Source organism: Orcinus orca, chromosome 3, assembly GCF_937001465.1.
Source record: "Orcinus orca chromosome 3, mOrcOrc1.1, whole genome shotgun sequence".
NCBI classification, from domain to species: Eukaryota; Metazoa; Chordata; class Mammalia; order Artiodactyla; family Delphinidae; genus Orcinus; species Orcinus orca.
Genome location: NC_064561.1, coordinates 158,922,922 through 158,939,850, shown reverse-complemented (window position 1 = coordinate 158,939,850; position 16,929 = coordinate 158,922,922). Strand labels below are relative to the sequence as shown.

The window sequence follows — 16,929 nt, the reverse complement described above, 5'->3', positions numbered from 1 at the left end:
GATAGATTTTTATAGTTGTTGAAGCATTTTTAAATTCATTTAAAGAGTATACTGGGGCTTCCCTGGTGGCGCTGTGGTTGAGAGTCCGCCTGCCGATGCAGGGGACACGGGTTCGAGCCTTGGTCTGGCAAGATCCCACATGCCGCAGAGCAACTAAGCCCGTGCGCCACAACTACTGAGCCTGCGCGTCTGGAGCCTGTGCTCCGCAACAAGAGAGGCTGCGATAGTGAGAGGCCCGCGCACCGCGATGAAGAGTGGCCCCAGCTTGCCGCACCTAGAGAAAGCCCATGCACAGAAACGAAGACCCAACACAGCCGTAAATGAATTAATTAATTAATTTTAAAAAAAAGAGTATACTGACCAGTGTGTGCGGAAGTTGATCACAAATTCATCGGTGAATTTCCTGTTTTGGTTTCTCCTACCCGAGATCTCATTCATATATTTTAAGGAAGTTTGAGATTCAATTCAATATTATGTTTTTAACATATATGATATGCATGTGTAAGTCATACGTGGTTACCTCTCAACATTTATTATGTATCTACTAGATATCAGGAGCACTGCTGCCTGTTTCCATAAATGTCTCCTTTAATCCTAACACCAGCCCTGGAAGTGTTAATACTTAACCCCACTTTATTATTTTTTTAAAGAGTTATATGTTTTTTTGTTTGTTTTTGGGGTTTTCTAATATTTATTTGGTTGCACCAGGTCTCAGCTGCAGCAGCCGGGCTCCTTAGTTGTGGCTCCGGGGCTCCTCAGTTGCAGCTCGTCAGCTCCCCATCTGCGCCATCCGAGCTCCCAGTTGTGGCATGCATATGGGATCTAGCTCCCTGACCAGGGATCGAACCTGGGCCCCCTGCACTGGGAACACCGAGTCCTATCCACTGCGCCACCAGGGAAGTCCCTTTAAAGGCAAGGAAACTGAGGTATTCAGGCCTTATGTGACTTTCGTAAGTACCAAGTGGCAGAGCTTGGCTCAAACTAGTTGAAGTCTCCTGGCACCAAGACCTAGCTCTGTCTTCCTTTCATCCTCCTTTATCAATTAGTAGCCATTGTAAATAAAAGGAACCCAGGCACAGCCAGTATTTACACATGTAGTGGTACCTGGGTTCCAGGCAGAAAAGCTTTACTTAACAGGACCCTGGTCAGGAAATTCGCAAATCACTTTTGCTGTGCTGTCCAATGTCATTGCCACTAGCCACAGATGGCTAATTAAATTTAATTAAAATGAAATGAAATGAAAAATTCAGTGTCTCCGTTGCCACCAGCCATACTTCAAGTGTTCGGTAGCCACCTGTGGCTGGTGACTCCTTTTGGATGGTGCAGAAGGAGAACACTCCTATTATCACAGAAGGTTGTTTTGGGCAGCACTGCCAGCTCGAGACTTTGGTCCAACCCACAGAATTTTCTCATCAGTGATCCCCTGCGATATCTGTCGACAAGTGAATACTTGGCTGGACCTCCCCGGTCCCCTCTCCTTTGACAGTGGTGCGTGTCTGTCCAGATACTTCACATTCTGCTCACTTTTTCTTCCAAGGAGGAAGTTGGCCGGATATGGAAGATGGAGCTGCTTAAAGAATCGGATGGGCTGGGAATTCAGGTTAGTGGAGGCCGAGGATCAAAGCGCTCACCTCACGCTATCGTTGTCACCCAAGTGAAGGAAGGAGGTGCCGCTCACAGGTGACTAGATGACTCTCCCTTTCTCTGCCTCCTTGTCTTCCCCCCCTTCCCTTCCCCCGGGTGCCGGGACTCTGGGCATTACAGTTTACAAGGATGATGCTGGAGCACGGGAGGAGATCGGGCACCAGTGGTTCTAATTAAACACCCCTCTGAGCACAGGAAGTGGTTCATTGCTGGGGCTATTGCCAGCTCTGCCACAGCATGAAGGAAGATTAGATTTCTTTCTAATCCAGTTTGAGTGTCAAGTGAATGTTACTTATCCTGACTTTCGGGATGTTTGTGACACGTGGTTCCTTATCCACGCATTGGAACACCACATCCCTGACATCGTCACTCCCATGAGACTGTGGCTGATGACTTGGGAAAGTGATGGGGTTTAAATGTGACCACAGTTCGTGTGCCGTGTCTGGATTCGTCGGGTCTATCCAGATTTGATCCACACTTAGATATGTGTGTCTCTGCCGTGCAGATGTGGCGGGGGAAAAATAAATGTGAATTTTCTCCTTGTGACCTGAAAACAATTCACACTGTAAAGCTTCTTTTTTAAACTGAACAGTCATCTGAAGTAGGAAGAGGGACAGTGCTTAGGCAGAGCATGTCAAAGAAGTCCATGTTGAGTTAGAGGGATGTAGCCGTCCCCAAATGTAAGCTAATGCCATGTAGCTAATTGCTTCTGTATACATAGGGCGTCTACTGTTTGCAAAGCACAGTGGGACGCGTATATATGTTGGATGTCCATACATATACAGTAGGTGGATAAAGGTAGAGTTTCACTGATGAGGGAGGTGAATCTAGTCTGGAATCAGTGTTCAGTCCAGGTACCCTGACGCTAAGGGGGAGTTGGCAAACCAGAGCAGTATTGGCCTGCTCCAGGCCGAGGGAGCTCTCAGAAATGGATCTCATGAGCCACAGTTGAAGGAGCTCAAAGTATTTAGTCTGAGGAATAGAATACCAAAGAGAGGACCAGGGCACAAACTATCAAAGTGTTTCATGCTCATCAGTCCCCTAAGTAGAGAGTACGATCCTGATAACTCAAGTAGAAATAAGATTAACTGCAGGTGTCAGTTATCCGGGTGGCAGTAATTATTGAAAGATTAAGACCTTAGATAGTTTGTATGCAGAAGAGCGTTGTTACACTTCCCAAATGATGGATGCTTTAAGGAACTCGCATGAGATAGCCATTTTCCCATTAGTCCTAGGTTTCAGGTTCTAGTCTGTCTTTGGAAAGTTGGCAGTTAGGAAATTCCTGTGCTCAGAGATGAGCTTATATAGAACTGTTCTTTCCTATTTTCCATGTGAGCTATTTCTAGTGGGTCTCACCATTTTCTTACAGCCTTAGCTTAGATGTGTGTGTGTGTGTGTGTGTGTGTGTGTGTGTGTGTGTGTGTGTGTGTGTCTGGGTATTTAATTTATATGTGGGGCATTCTAGTTAATAACTGGAGATGAGAAATGTGGGATTAAAAAGGAACAGGGACAGAGGTGATCTTGATGGTGGTGTGGAGAAGTAAGCCCAGGGACGCTGGCCCAAACCACTACGTTCTCCTGTATTCCTGAATCCCTCTCCTCCAGAGTGCCCACCCACATACCTCTTTGACGTTCCAGTTTGCTTGTTCTCTGTGGTTTTCCTCTTCCATTCTCTTTCCATCCTGAGCAACAGCCCAGGGTTCTTAGCCTTTCTCTGCTTTAGGGATTTTTGAAGAACAGAAAGCAGAGGCTCTCAGAGTCTCTGGTGCCTCCTGTCTTCTGTTAAAACCTAGATTCGTAGAAAAGATTATGATGCATGCCCTAGAGGACACAGAGAGGGACTGGTAAGGGGGGGAGGATAGAGAACTTGGTCAGTTCATTGAAACAAAGCAAGGAGGAGAGAGTCCATAGATTAGAGAGAAACAGAGCGGGGTGAATCTGGGAGTGTTGGAGACAAGCATGGGTCCCAGCCAATCCTGGATGCCGATGTAAAGCCTTCAGAGGGGATGGTGGAATCCTGGGCTTTGGGTCTCTCAGCCTCACCAGATTTCCCATCCCATATTTAGCGATGGAGATGAAAAGCCTCTGACTGCTTTGGGATCATGGGAGACCAGGCCATTGGAGGCTCAGTTGGAACCCACACACTGTTAACCCACCATGATTGACGGGACCTGCCTGGTGCTCTGTAACAGTCTGCCACCCTTGACCCACTGTAGGGCAGGCAGACCCCGTGACGACTGGGCCTCCTGCCAGCACAGTGGGAAGGAAACTCCAGGTCGTTCACTTAATTTAAAGGAAATAAAGAAACAGAACACGTTTGTACGCCTGTGTGGTACACCAGGTCTGATACGTACAACAGCAAGCAGTAACTTAGGCAGTTTCTTTGTTCATTTTTCTGTTCATCCTTCTGCTTGTGAAGCTTGGTGGTAGGGACACAAAGAAGAAGGAGGCATTGTGAGACTTCACCCTGGAGGCCCTGTAACTCTTGGGGGCGGGATTACAGACACACATGGTGTAGTGCCACGGGTGCCGCAGAGGAAATCTGGGCAAGGGTGTGTCAACTAGGAAGAGAGAGGAACGTGGGTTAGAGAAGGATCCCTGGTGAGCTTAGGTTACCTTCGCTCTTTTGGGGCTCAGCTGAGACTTAGATGATGACTCAGTCTCAAGGGCAGGGTGGCAGGTAGGACTAGAGAAAAGAATGACCCCGAAAGCCTTGGGGTCTCGGTTCCTCTATCACATCTCCACTTGGATGGAAGACGTTTCGTTGCCGTTGATGTGGGATAGGGTGGTAACTTGAGATGGTGCTTGTTACTAAACGACCATCTGAAATCGTGAAGCCCGTCACTCCCCTAACTGGGCAGACAGAAGGATGAAGCAGTCCCATCCCAGCTGTCTCCAGCTGTCCCTTCTCCTCTTTAGCCCATTCTTAACTGTCCCCTCTCACAGCCCTCCCCAGCTCCAGGAAGGTGGCCCTTCTCCAGCCCAGAATGTTTTGACGAGGGATTTTTTTTCCCATCTCCGTTTCCTCAGGGATGGCAGACTGTCCTTAGGAGATGAGCTGCTGGTAATCAATGGTCACTTACTAGTCGGGCTCTCCCACGAGGAAGCTGTGGCCATTCTTCGCTCAGCCACCGGAGTGGTTCAGCTGGTGGTGGCCAGCAAGGTAGGTGGTTTTTGTTTGTTTTGTAGAATATTTTAAATGGTGGCGGTGGTTTCGAGCCCTCCCCATGTACGACCCCCCACCCCACCCCACATACATACGCATATGCGTACTTGCCTTTACCTTGGGCCATTCAAATAGCCATGATTCTAGGTGCGAGCCCACAAGGGACCCTGAGCTAAAGGGCATTTAATCATCTTGCCTTCCTTGAAGGGTCTTTATGGGTATATCTAGGAGATGGAAAAGCAATAACAGGACTAAGGAAAAGGGAAGAATGGGAGGGTAGGAGGAAAGACAGGGTGGACAGAGTAGCAACTGGTCCAGGGGGAAACCAAGGAGGAGATGTGGAAGTCAGTGGGACAGCAGGGGCGGGAGATGCGTATCTTCCAGGTCCCACCGGAAGGGCGGGCTACAGGCTGCCGGGGGCCCCCTCGCAGCACAGAGTGTTGGTGCTGGAAGAAGCCTCGTGAACCCCGCTTGTCCCGCCACACCCCCGCCCTCTTCCTCCTCAGTTTTACCCAGCGAGGCAGAGCTTCCGCGGGGGCTCCCGTCTCGAGGAGGCCTTGATTCTGCCGCCGGCAGTGCGGCCGGGACCCTGGTTCTTGACCCCCAGTGGTGTCTGTCTGTCCCCTCCGTCTCGCTGCCGCTTCTTCGTCACCCAGCCTCGGGCTGGGACTTCTTTCACCCCCACCCCCGGAGCGTGTAAAAGTAGTGCTGATGTGCGGGGTCCCCATCTGCTTTCTCCCCGGGGTCTCGCCAGCCTTAGAGAACTGGGTAGAGGCGGCAGGATGCCCCAGCTGTGTGGCAAGAGGGGAGGAACTGGGCTGTCTGGGATCTGCTCCACTGTCTGAGGAGATGGTGCTGCTGTTGAGACCAGGGAGGGGCCCACAGGACGCGGGGGCCTGTGCAGTGGAGCCACGGGCGTATCCCAGTGCTAGCTGAGGGGAGAACGGGTGTGAGGCCCCCCAGTCCTTAACCCTTTGCAGCAATACGCTCGTGACAGGATGGCTGCTTTCCCCCGGTTATCCCTGATGCGATTTTTAAACCCAGCATCTACAGGTCTTTATATATTTTCTTTCTTAGATTGCACGGTCTATTGCCTATTTGGGGAGTGTTTAATAAATAGATGAGAAGAGTATTTTGAGCCATCTGAAAAATGATACCGTTTACCCCAAGTCCCTGAGCTAGACCCTTAGGCTTCCAACCAGAATCTAGAGCCTTGGCAAAGACTTGGCAGGAAGAGCTGACACGGAGGCCCTGGAGGCAGGAGTTGAGACACTCTCCATTCATAGGCCCCCTCCTCCCCTCCCAGAGATGCCGTGGGGCATCCCCTCCCTAGGGGTGGGGAAGGAGCAAAGCTAGGGATGTTCTTGGTCAGCCTGGTGAATCCCGCAAGGAGGGAGAGGCTGTGAGGGAAGGAGAAACAAATTCCTCATTTGGCCAGATGTGGTGAGAGTTTGGAAAGCATTACTGGTTCTTACACACACACACACACGCAAGCACGCACCACACACAGTCCTATCTTTGCACGGCCCACCTCCCCACAGCCTGCAGCTTAAGAGCACAGGGGTTCTGCACAGGTGGTATACCATGTCCCCCAAACCTTTATTTCTGTGCTCACTTCTTTCTCCTGCTAGTTGGAAAATGAGGAAGAGAAGTCTCTTCAAAGTCAGCCATTAGCCACAAACACACTACACAAAGAAAATAAAAACAAAAAGGGGCCACTCATGGGTAATTAAGGGGCACACATGAGATTTTTGAAAACAAATTTTGGAGTCTGACCAATATTTTCACTCACTGACTTGAAGGAAGAAAGACACTCACATGTATTGGGTTCCACTGGGTGCCAGGCAGTTCGTACCTACTATCTCATTTAATTCTTAAATCCCATGAGAGAGCCATTCATTCATTTTATTCAGAGGATGAAGCTAAAATCTAAGAGGATAATTAATTTGCCCGGAGGTCACACAAGCAGTGGGTGACAGAAGCAAGTTTCATCCTGGGTTCATTGGACTTCAGAGTTTCATGCTGCCCCTTAGTCGCCTAAGATATAAAGGACACCAGAGTCAATGGTATTAGAAAAAGGTAATGTGTTCCTGCCAGAGGCCTGGACATTTAGGGACACTTGCTGGGGTCTTTGTAGGGCTGAGCAGCATCCAGAGCTGAGGAACAGGTGTCCATTCTGCTTTTCCATCCGTTGACTCTTGGCCAGCAGTCCTGAGCTATGGCCCTAAGGCTGACCCAGTCCTCAGAGTTGCGACTGCTTCCCATTTGCTCCATTTACAAGTAGGCAGTACGCTGTTACGGCAGCTGCCTGCTGTTTGTTCCTGAACTTAATCTACACCATCCAAGGTGCTTATCCGTGGAGGAGAAACAAGAAGTCAATCTTTAGGCACCTCTGGGCATCTGTTCCTTTTCTTCATCCCACAAGACCAAGTCATCCACAGGCTTTGTTTCTGTCTTTATATATGAAGAGAGGGAGAAAAGAAAAAGAACTTTTGACTTACTGAATACAGGAGTAATAAAACATCTAAATTCATTATTGCAGATAATCGTCACCTTGTCACAAAACTTTAAGGCATTGTTTTGGAGATATAGCAGTTACTTTCTTCTGGAGAGGGTGTCTCATGTTTCCACACAAATATGTCATTTGTGTATACAGAGGAGCTTAGAAAGTTTTTGTTGAATGAATAAACTCAGAACATCCAAGTTCGTTCTGATATTCCTAGAAGTACATGCGTAGAAATACAGCTTTCTCTCGTGCCCTCTCTCTTTTTTGTTTCACTGTTGGCTTTTATTAACAAGAAATATGTATTCATTATATCTAATGTAGAAAGCCCAGAAAAATATAGAGAAGAAAAAGAAGATAAAATGTTTGTAACACCGCCAACAGTAACTCTCCACTAACTGGTGTGTCCTTCCAGACAGGAACGCATATGTGTGTGCAAATACACGCACGTTTTCTTTTAAATGGAATCAAACACAAGGAGGCAGTGCACCTGGAGGCAGTCCCACCCGTCCCATTCAGGTGCCAGCACAGCCCTTTAAAACCTGTGTATCTTGAGCAACTTACTACATCTCTCGAAGTCTGACTTGTACAATGAGAATCAATAACTGCTTCACGGGATGTTCGGAAGATTCAATGAACTATAAAGGGTTCTGAACAATGTAGTTGGTCACAGTGAGCACTTGGAGAAATGTGCTCCTTTATGGTTATCACACAGTATTGTATCCAGTTTATTATTACATCTGTTATTAATACAGTTCTTACATATTATTTTTAACCTGCTTTTTCGGTAAGTAACATACTATAAGAACGCTTCCCACATCAGGAAATAAATTTCTAGAGCAGCATTTTTTATGGCCGCGGAGTATTCCATCCTGTGGCTATTGTGAAGTTTACTCAGCAGTTGGGACTTTCACTTTTTTTAAGCTTTCTATTAATAGCTGAGCAGAATTGACATCCCAGAAGAGGACTCAACTCACTTTCTCATTAATAACTCTTTTTCCCTTCCTTGGGCAAGGTCTAAAAGTATGGTTTCACAAATTACTGATCTAAAATGAATGAGCTTCAGGTACCTTGAAGGTGGAAACAGCATCAAACTAGTAACAAACGACATTGTCACCAGGTGCCAACTCAGTAGTAGTTTGTAACGTCCCTTGTGTAAGATGGGTATTTTTTGTTATTCTCTTTTCTGTCAGCCCCCAAGGAATATGATGATCAAAACTCTCCAGGTGTTTCCTTCCTTGTAGAAATTGCTGGTATGGGGGAAAGAGGAGAGGACACATTGCTCCTTTTCTCTGGCCTCAGATCAGCTCTGCAGCCCCGGTTCCTGACCTCACGTGCTGTGTCATTTCCCAGGAGAGCTCTGGGCTCCTGTGTACGCCTCATTTGTCCTTGGGATTGTCACGTGGTCTCACTGATCTCGCCTGCATCCCTCAACGCATTCTGACCGTATTTGTGTGTAGGAAGGAAGGGCTGTGTTGATGAAGCCCCCTTTGGAGTCTGATCTTAGTGGAGTCTGATTCCATCTGTTTTTGTTGACCTTTAAACGTTGTTCAAGGGCTGCTTTCGTTGCAGAGGCATCATCAGTCCCCACTTGGACATTGTGATTCACTGAACAGTCTAATCTCTTTCTGATGACCATGGGCCTGTGAGATGAGCAATGAGGGAGAGGAAGATGTGGTGGATGTTTAAGCTCTGAGCTAGGCCTGGGGACACTGCACTGAGTAGACATGGTTTGAGGAACTCTCAGACAAGCAGGGGAGATAGATGAGTAAGTTAGACACACACAGCGAGGCAATAAACAGTAGAGGACATTAGAGGGGAAAGGAGAGGCAAATGCCTGCAGAGGTGATCCAGGAAGGCTTGCAGGAGACGATGCTCAGGCTTTGCCCAGAGAGGCCTTAGTCATGAGAGGAAGGGTGGTCTAGGCAGGGGAGCTGCTGGTGGAAAAGGCAACAGGGCAGGGGAGAGCCCGGTGTGTTTGAAAGTCAGTACAGCTTGAATGGAAGGGATGGGAGAATGGAGGGGGGTGAGTTTGGAGAGCTGGGCAGAGGCCAAATCTCTGATGTTAGCCTGCCAATGAGGGAGTTTAAACTATATCCTGAAAGTAAGACAGGGGAGGGCATTGAAGGATCTTAAGTTCAGGGAGATTAGATTGCGCATAGAAACATTCACCTAAGAAACATAGAATCATCAAGGAAAAAAAATGGGGGCTTCCCTGGTGGCGCAGTGGTTGAGAGTCCGCCTGCCGATGCAGGGGACGCGGGTTCGTGTCCCGGTCCGGGAGGATCCCACATGCCGCGGAGCGGCTGGGCCCGTGAGCCATGCTTGCACCCCTGGAAATGTGGAACCTGCACTCCATAGAGGCTTTGGATTGGGAGCACGTGACCACCCGCAGTTGACTCAGCTAGGTTTACCTTGACCTTGACATCATGGGGTAACTCGTGGGCCTTTCATTGTGTCCCCATAGGAAAGCTCTGCAGAGGACCTCCTCAGGCTAACATCTAAGAGTTTGCCTGATCTGACCAGTTCGGTAGAGGACGTGTCCTCTTGGACCGACAACGAAGACCAGGAGCCGGACGGGGACGAGGACGAAGGAACTGAATCGTCTTCCGTCCAGGGAGCGGTAAGTGTGCCTGTGCTTTCCCGGGCTACTCTGCTGGGGTGATGTTTTCCCAAAGACATGGGTGCCAGGATCAGAGATAAAAGCTTGAGATAGATATAGATAGTATGGTCGAGACTGGGATGGGAGAGGACCAGAGTGCATCTTTTTATTTTTTTGTCAGAATCATCCAGAAAAATCTGTGAGGGTAATACTTTTTATTTAAGAAAAAAAAAAATGACACTGGAATTGACACTGGAAATACGAGAGCAATTGGGTATTGAGTTCAGTGCGTGTATCAATTTCTAAGAAGTCTAATATATACAAGGGTTTTATTGCTACTTCTTGATATAGTGTTTGAAAACTATCGTTTGTGAATTTAAACTTAGGCTGAGAGATGTCCGGTTGAAAGTGGAATGTTAAAATAACACAGAACCCATTCAGGTGAAGTTGTATAGATGTGTCTCCCTGTTTTCATGAAATCAGGACTTTCCCACGGCTTGTAGCGCTTCCTTACCCAGCCTGTGATGCCTCACGCCCTCGTGGGCTGCTCCCCAGCGCGGTCTGGCACAGAGTCGGGAGGGCTTGTGGTTAGCTGTGGTTGCAGTGCGGCTCTGTGGTCTCCTCTTTGTATCGCAGATCTGGTAGATACGTCATTTTTAGTGTAAAACCTTGTTAGCCACTGTTCCCCATCCAACCAGCCCTGGGGAGGGTGCTTTCTTTCTGCCATTTGGAACCCTTACTCCTTCCCATCAGCACTGAACCTAGTCAGCATGGGTAAGCGTTGGGAAATTTGTTTATAATTAGGCCTTAGAACAGGGTTCCCCAAACCCCGGTACTAGTCCACGGCCTGTTAGGAACCGGGCCACACAGCAGGAGGTGAGCGGCGGGCAAGCGAGCGAGGCTTCATCTGCTGCTCCCATCGCTCACATTACTGCCTGACCATCCTCACCCCGTCCGAGGAAAAATTGTCTTCCACGAAACCAGTCCCTGGTGCCCAAAAGGTTGGGGACCTCTGCCTTAGGAGACAAGAACAAAAAATCTCTTTTCCCATTTACATGATACGCTATTTGAATTTAAGGAAGAAAAAGTTACTTTTCCCCTTTCTTTATGATCATGGGAGTTCCAGGGCCACTGAGTATGGTGGTGCAGGTTGTGGACTGCACAAAGGTGCCACATCTAAGGGAGCACCATTTACATCGTAAACTTCATAGGCTTTTATGTTTATGAGGACAGTTTTCTGGAAGATGGCAGTAAAGAGTTTTGCTCGAACAAAATCAGTACGTTAAGACAATTTTCCAGTAAAAGAAGGAAAACATCTTGAAGAAGTGGTACTTTTTGTAATTTTCCCAGAGGTCTTGTACAGGCCCATTGTTGATTTCAAACACTGTTCCAACAGCTTTTCCCTCAAAGGAAAGCTTTCTCAGAAGACTAACCTATAAAGCAAGTCGATCAGAGCTGAACGTTTGGGGTTAAAGTAAACAGTTTAGAGACAACTGTGTGATTATTCCCGCCTCTTTGTATTATGACACCATTCAGTAGCCACTTTTTCCTTACTTTTTCCCTTAATTTTACTTCTGGTAAGGATAGAAACCACACTAATGGTCATGACCTCCACTGTCTCCCTGACTGACCTCTGCCCACTTCTTGGGCCTCACCTCACACCAAGCTCACTGCCCGTCCTGCAGTCCTTCATGATGACCGTACATTTGTCTGCCGTAGGACCTTTGCAAATGCTGTTCTGTCTCTGGAATCCTCTTTGCCTGACTGACTCCAATTCATTTTTGGTTTTTGGGTTTTTTTTTAATTTTTACTGCAGTAGAGTGGCTTTACAGTGTTGTGTTAGTTTCTGCTGTGCAGCAAAGTGAATCAGCTATACGTATACATATAGCCCCTCTTTTAGTGGATTTCCTTCCCATTTAAGTCACCACAGAGTGTTGAGTAGAGTTCCCTGTGCTACATGGTAGGTTCTCATTAGTCATCTATTTTATGCATAGTATCAATAGTGTATATATGTCAATCCCAATCTCCCAATTCATCCCACCCCACCCTTCCCCCTTGGTGTCCATATGTTTGATCTCTCTGTCTGTGTCTCCATTTCATCTTTTGGATCCTTTAGTGTTACTTCCTCAGAGAAACTTCCAGAATATATCCAATCTATATTAAATCTCTTAGCTCTCATACCAAGACCATATGGCTTTCCCCTGAACTGCTTGTTACATTTAGATTTGTGATTATTTGATTAAAATCTGTTTCTCTCGTCCAACTGTGAACTCCATGAGATGTAGGAATGCGATGACTGCCTTGAGTTCCCAGTGAATCCCAAGAATGTAGCCAGTACATCTAGCGCTGAGTTATAAATAACTAAATAAATTTAGAAGCAGACAACAGGACAAGCATTCATTGAAAACTAATGAAAAAATGACAACAAAATCTAACTAGATTTATCCACCGTAAACATTACAGTTACACCCCTGGCTCGTAGCTGACTGTATCATGGCAGCCTCAGAGGGCTGATGGGGCAATATCCACGTTCCAGCCCCTACAGGAATGACCTACAGACGTTCCCTGGATAAGCCTCGAACAGGCTGATCATCATGTGTCTCTTCTCCCACTATTGTCCACCCATCCTTTGAGGCCACGATCTTTCTGAGTCTACCCACCCTTCCTCCCTGGGACCTCCCCTGCCCTTGCCGTTCTCTGTTGGTACAGCAGTCACCCTCTGTACAGAAGGGGAATGGAGTGTGTGGCAGTCCAGCCAGCAGACCTCTCAACTCCAGCCTGACTCCGCTATTCCCACCTTTCTAACCAGACATGGCGCTCCAGCCCGGCTCCAGCCCACAACTTCTCCCCTCACATGCCCACAGTCTGGAGAGCTCGCCCCTGCTGAACAGATCCCACTGCTCTGCAGCTGTGTCCTGCCCAGCTCAGCCAGTTTTCAATGCAGAGCTAAGTAAGCTCTGGATTTAAAGAGAGGAAAACTCTGCAACATACCTGCACCTCCTCTGAGAAAGCCCAGAGCCAGTAATGTGGCACAGTAGTCTGTAGAGAGGTTATAGTCTGCATATATTTTTTAATCTCATAATTCATAATCTCTTGCAAAACAATCCAAGGAATTATTTGTGTAGGAATTTTTTTACACTAAATACTGCTCTAATAAATGGGCCATTACATTTATTAAATGTGTTACATGTTTTTATTTAAATTTAAACTTACTATAGTTTTATAAATTTATCACGTTTTTTATAAATGTATTATAATTTAAATTATAAGTTAAATGAGTTGTTCTGGTTCCAAAAGTAATGTTTCAACTATATAAATGGGTTGTTTGACCCCAAAAAACCTGCAAAAGACAGTACAAATCACCCACAATCCTCCTGTTCAAAGATAGCCGTCTTTAACATTTTGCTATGCCTTTCTACTTGATTTTTTTTTCTTAAGCACATATATATATATTTTTTAATTGACCTTATATTAACATACTTGTGGAACTTGCTCTGGTCTTAATGATATGATCCTGAACATTTCCCCGTGTCATTAAAGGGTCTTCTGAAATATGATTTGTAATGGCTAATATTTTATAACATGGATATGCCGTAATTTATTTTACTAATTTTCTACCAGAAGTTCCATTTACATCAGTCACACGTATATTTAATTTTAAAAATTATAAAGAATTCTGTACAGAACATGTTTGTCCATGTAGCTCTGTGCACGTTTTTCATTTTCTTATCTGCTTAGATAGCTTGTAGCAGTAGAAGTGCTTATTTACTAATTTACACTTCCAGCAGTGCCCGGGTCCCATCATCACCAATAACATTATCTTTAAAAAGTTTGCCAATTAATCACATATTGTTGTGTATGCTTATTATCACAATTTTGCCAAAGGAATTTCAGTGCATTCCATCATCACACACTTTATTTGGGAAATTTTAGGTTGCCTTTAAGGAGAAACAAATGACTCTGAGCAATCGTCCCCCACGAGTACACACGCTTCAGGGCCGTCACGTCAGCCCCAGCTCTCGTACGCAGATCCCAAACCCACTATCGTCGGTGGAGAAACCAGCACTCATCCTGCTTTGACAGTTAGTTCTGCCTTTTGTGTGCCCCGGACACCACCTGGCCCCACTTCACCTTCCACTGCACCCCCCTCCCAAAGCATCACGGAGGAGGGGACACCGGGCTTCTTCCCTGGCTCGTCACCCTTGCCTGAACGCCCACCATCTCTCAGCCATTCTCTTGAGCTCTGGTTTCAAGCCAGACGACCCGGGTGTGAGCCAGAGCCCTGCAGGGCCAGGAAGTGGGCACACGACATTTTCCCACCTTCACTATCTGCTCAGGGTCTGCCCTGCTGGGCCTTCCAGAGGTGCTGAACTACTGAGAAAAAGAAATGTTTCAGTTCTGTGTTTACAATCCAAGACTCTTTGTTTTATAATTTTTAAACACTATCAAACCACTTAAACGAAAGAAACCTGGTACTATTTTAATCCGCTAAGTCACAAAGCCTTTTACTTCCCAGAAGATAATGATTAAACCTGCAGCCGAGTTCCGCTCTGACTTTGACTCTTCTTGCACCTGTAAGTCGTGGACGCTCCAAGCACTTAGGTGGAGCAAAAGGAATACAGACGCTCAGGGTCTGCCATGAGCACCCTTGTGAGTTATCTTTCCACGGCTACAGGAAACGGCCACGAGGTTTTCCTTTCGAAGAGCTCGGGCCATGCTTAGAATAGAACCACGTGGTGAACATCAAGTGTAAGGGGCAGAGGCAAGAAAAAGGGAACAAGGATGGGACGGGGAAATCCCACAGGCATGTGCGTGATTGTCAGCCATCTCAGGGGGGTCTGGCTTCAGAGGGAGGAGGGGGGCCCTCCCTCCACCTTCCACAGACATCCCCATCTCCAAGACTGCCAGCCTGGTCTCAGAAATAGCTGAGTCTAGTCGCCTCCCCCATACCGACTGTGGTCCCCATCCGCCCGATTGGCCATTCTTTCTCAAGGCTTTCTTCTCCACTTTGTCTTCTGCTCTGCAGTGACAGTTTTTAAGTGAGAATCTGACCATGTCACTTCGTTTAAAGTCCTTCAGTGGGTCTCAGTCATGCTGAAGTTACAATCACAACTCCTTAACGTGCAGCCATTGGCTCCAGCCTGCCTGTGCTGCCTTTCCTCTTGTATATGCTCCTGGCAGCCCTAAACACACAGACACACACACAGACACACACACACAGACACACACACACAGACACACACACACACACACACACACACACACACACACACACACACACACACACACACACACACACACACACACACCGTGCATGTGTGCGCACACAGCCCTCCCTGGCGCTCTCCCAAATCTGCTAATCACTGCTCACCTGGCATTTAGCATCTGCTGTTTTCTATTTATTTGTTGCTACATATCTTTTCTGGGAGAAGAAAGAAAATACTTACATTTATAAACTTTTGAAGTCAGGTATACCTCGTTGGACCCCCAGTATCCAATGAAGTACCTTGTATTCAATACATACTCAGTACGTATTTCTCAATCATAAATCTATCTGTAGAACAGTGGTTCTCAAAGTTCCCCAGACCAGCAGCATCAGAATCACCTGGCAATTTGTTAGAAATAAAAATCCTCAGGTCCCACCCCAGACCTGCTAAATCAGAAACTCCGAGGTGGCATCTAAAAAAATTTTTTTAATAAGCCTTCCCGGTGATTTGGACTAAGGCTAACATTTGAGAACTTTAGAGCCCTCCAATAAAATGAGTGCCACATTCATTATTATTAACTATTGAAAAAAGGAGTATCCTTTCTCAAGTGTAGATTATTATAGTTCATTTATTTTTAAATTAATTTTATTGAAGTATAGTTGATTTACAGTGTTGTGTTCATTTCTGCTGCACAGCAAAGTGACTCAGCTATGCATTTTTTTTCATATTCTTTTCCATTATGGTTTATCACAGGATATTGACAGTTCCCTGTGCTATACAGTAGGACCTTGTTGTTTATCCATCCTATATATAATAGTTTGTATCTAGTTCATCTTTTTTTAAATGAGGTTTTTAAGGAAAAAAAAATATCTGGCCTTCTGAGGGAGTGGCTCTTTTTAAAATGAAGAGAGGAAGAAGAGTTTTAATATAACAGGATGTGGAATGGGTGATACCTCTTGAGTGATTAGGAACCTGTCTTGCCCTTTTTATATATCTTAACAAAAACAGAACAAAAATGGAAGTAATGATTGTTGTTGCCAAATCTGCAATTGTCGAAGCCCAGCTGGGAAGATTTTGTTTAGCACATCAATCAGCAGACCTGTATCCGGCTTCCTTTGGCATCAAGGGAATCAGTTCTAACATTTTTGGAATCACTGGTTTGGAAAATCTTGGAGAACTTTGGGGTTATTAGGGTTTAAGAAGGAATAAAGGCCTTCACCTCTCAAAAGGAGAAAAGAAAAGCCAAACTGGATCTTATGATTCCGTAAGTCTGATGTTGGTGTTTGATTCTTCGTTGGTTGATGGCTTAACCCTGAGGTGTGGGAACCTGAATCACCGTCTTTTGGAAAAGGCAGCATTCTGGGGGTAGATGTCCATCTATATGCGGAGAGAAAGGAGAGGCTCTCTTGTGTTTTATTTGGATTGAATACGTGGTAAAGAGCCTGGGCACTGAGGGCTTGCAGTGACGTGTCTGAGGGTGCCATTGCTGGTGAAGTCAGAGTGTGGGATTGTCTGTTGTTTGGGGCCTGAGCTAGATTTTTCTGGTGAATCGAACTTAGAGGCTAATGCAAGGAACAGAGAGCACCAAGAGTGTAAACGTGCGATTACTGTTAAAACAGGAAGGTCCCAGTGTCTGACTGAAAAATCAGGTCTTCACAGAGTAAAACTATTAATGCAGAGAGACACTGGCTCAGGACTCCCGGAGCTTTTTGTAAGGGGAGCAAAAGTTCTTTACGAAAGCCTCGAGGGGAGGGTGTTAAGACAGGCTGCTCATATGGGCACAGGTGGGCTCTGCTGCTGCATCTCA

The 16,929-nt window shown here is 46.4% G+C and overlaps 1 protein-coding gene across 8 annotated transcripts in view; it reads left to right on the top strand.

The window, feature by feature from the left end:
- PDZD2 (PDZ domain containing 2) overlaps positions 1-16,929 on the top strand; it is a 373,328-nt gene that overhangs the window by 282,868 nt on the left and 73,531 nt on the right. For 7 of the 8 annotated variants that reach the window (XM_004266046.4, XM_033421312.2, XM_033421313.2 and 4 more), the window contains 3 exons: positions 1,538-1,680; positions 4,675-4,807; positions 9,781-9,936. In XM_004266046.4, the coding sequence (XP_004266094.1) occupies positions 1,538-1,680; positions 4,675-4,807; positions 9,781-9,936 (432 nt within the window). The remainder of the gene's footprint in view (positions 1-1,537; positions 1,681-4,674; positions 4,808-9,780; positions 9,937-16,929) is intronic. The other variant, XM_033421316.2, reaches the window with a different exon arrangement.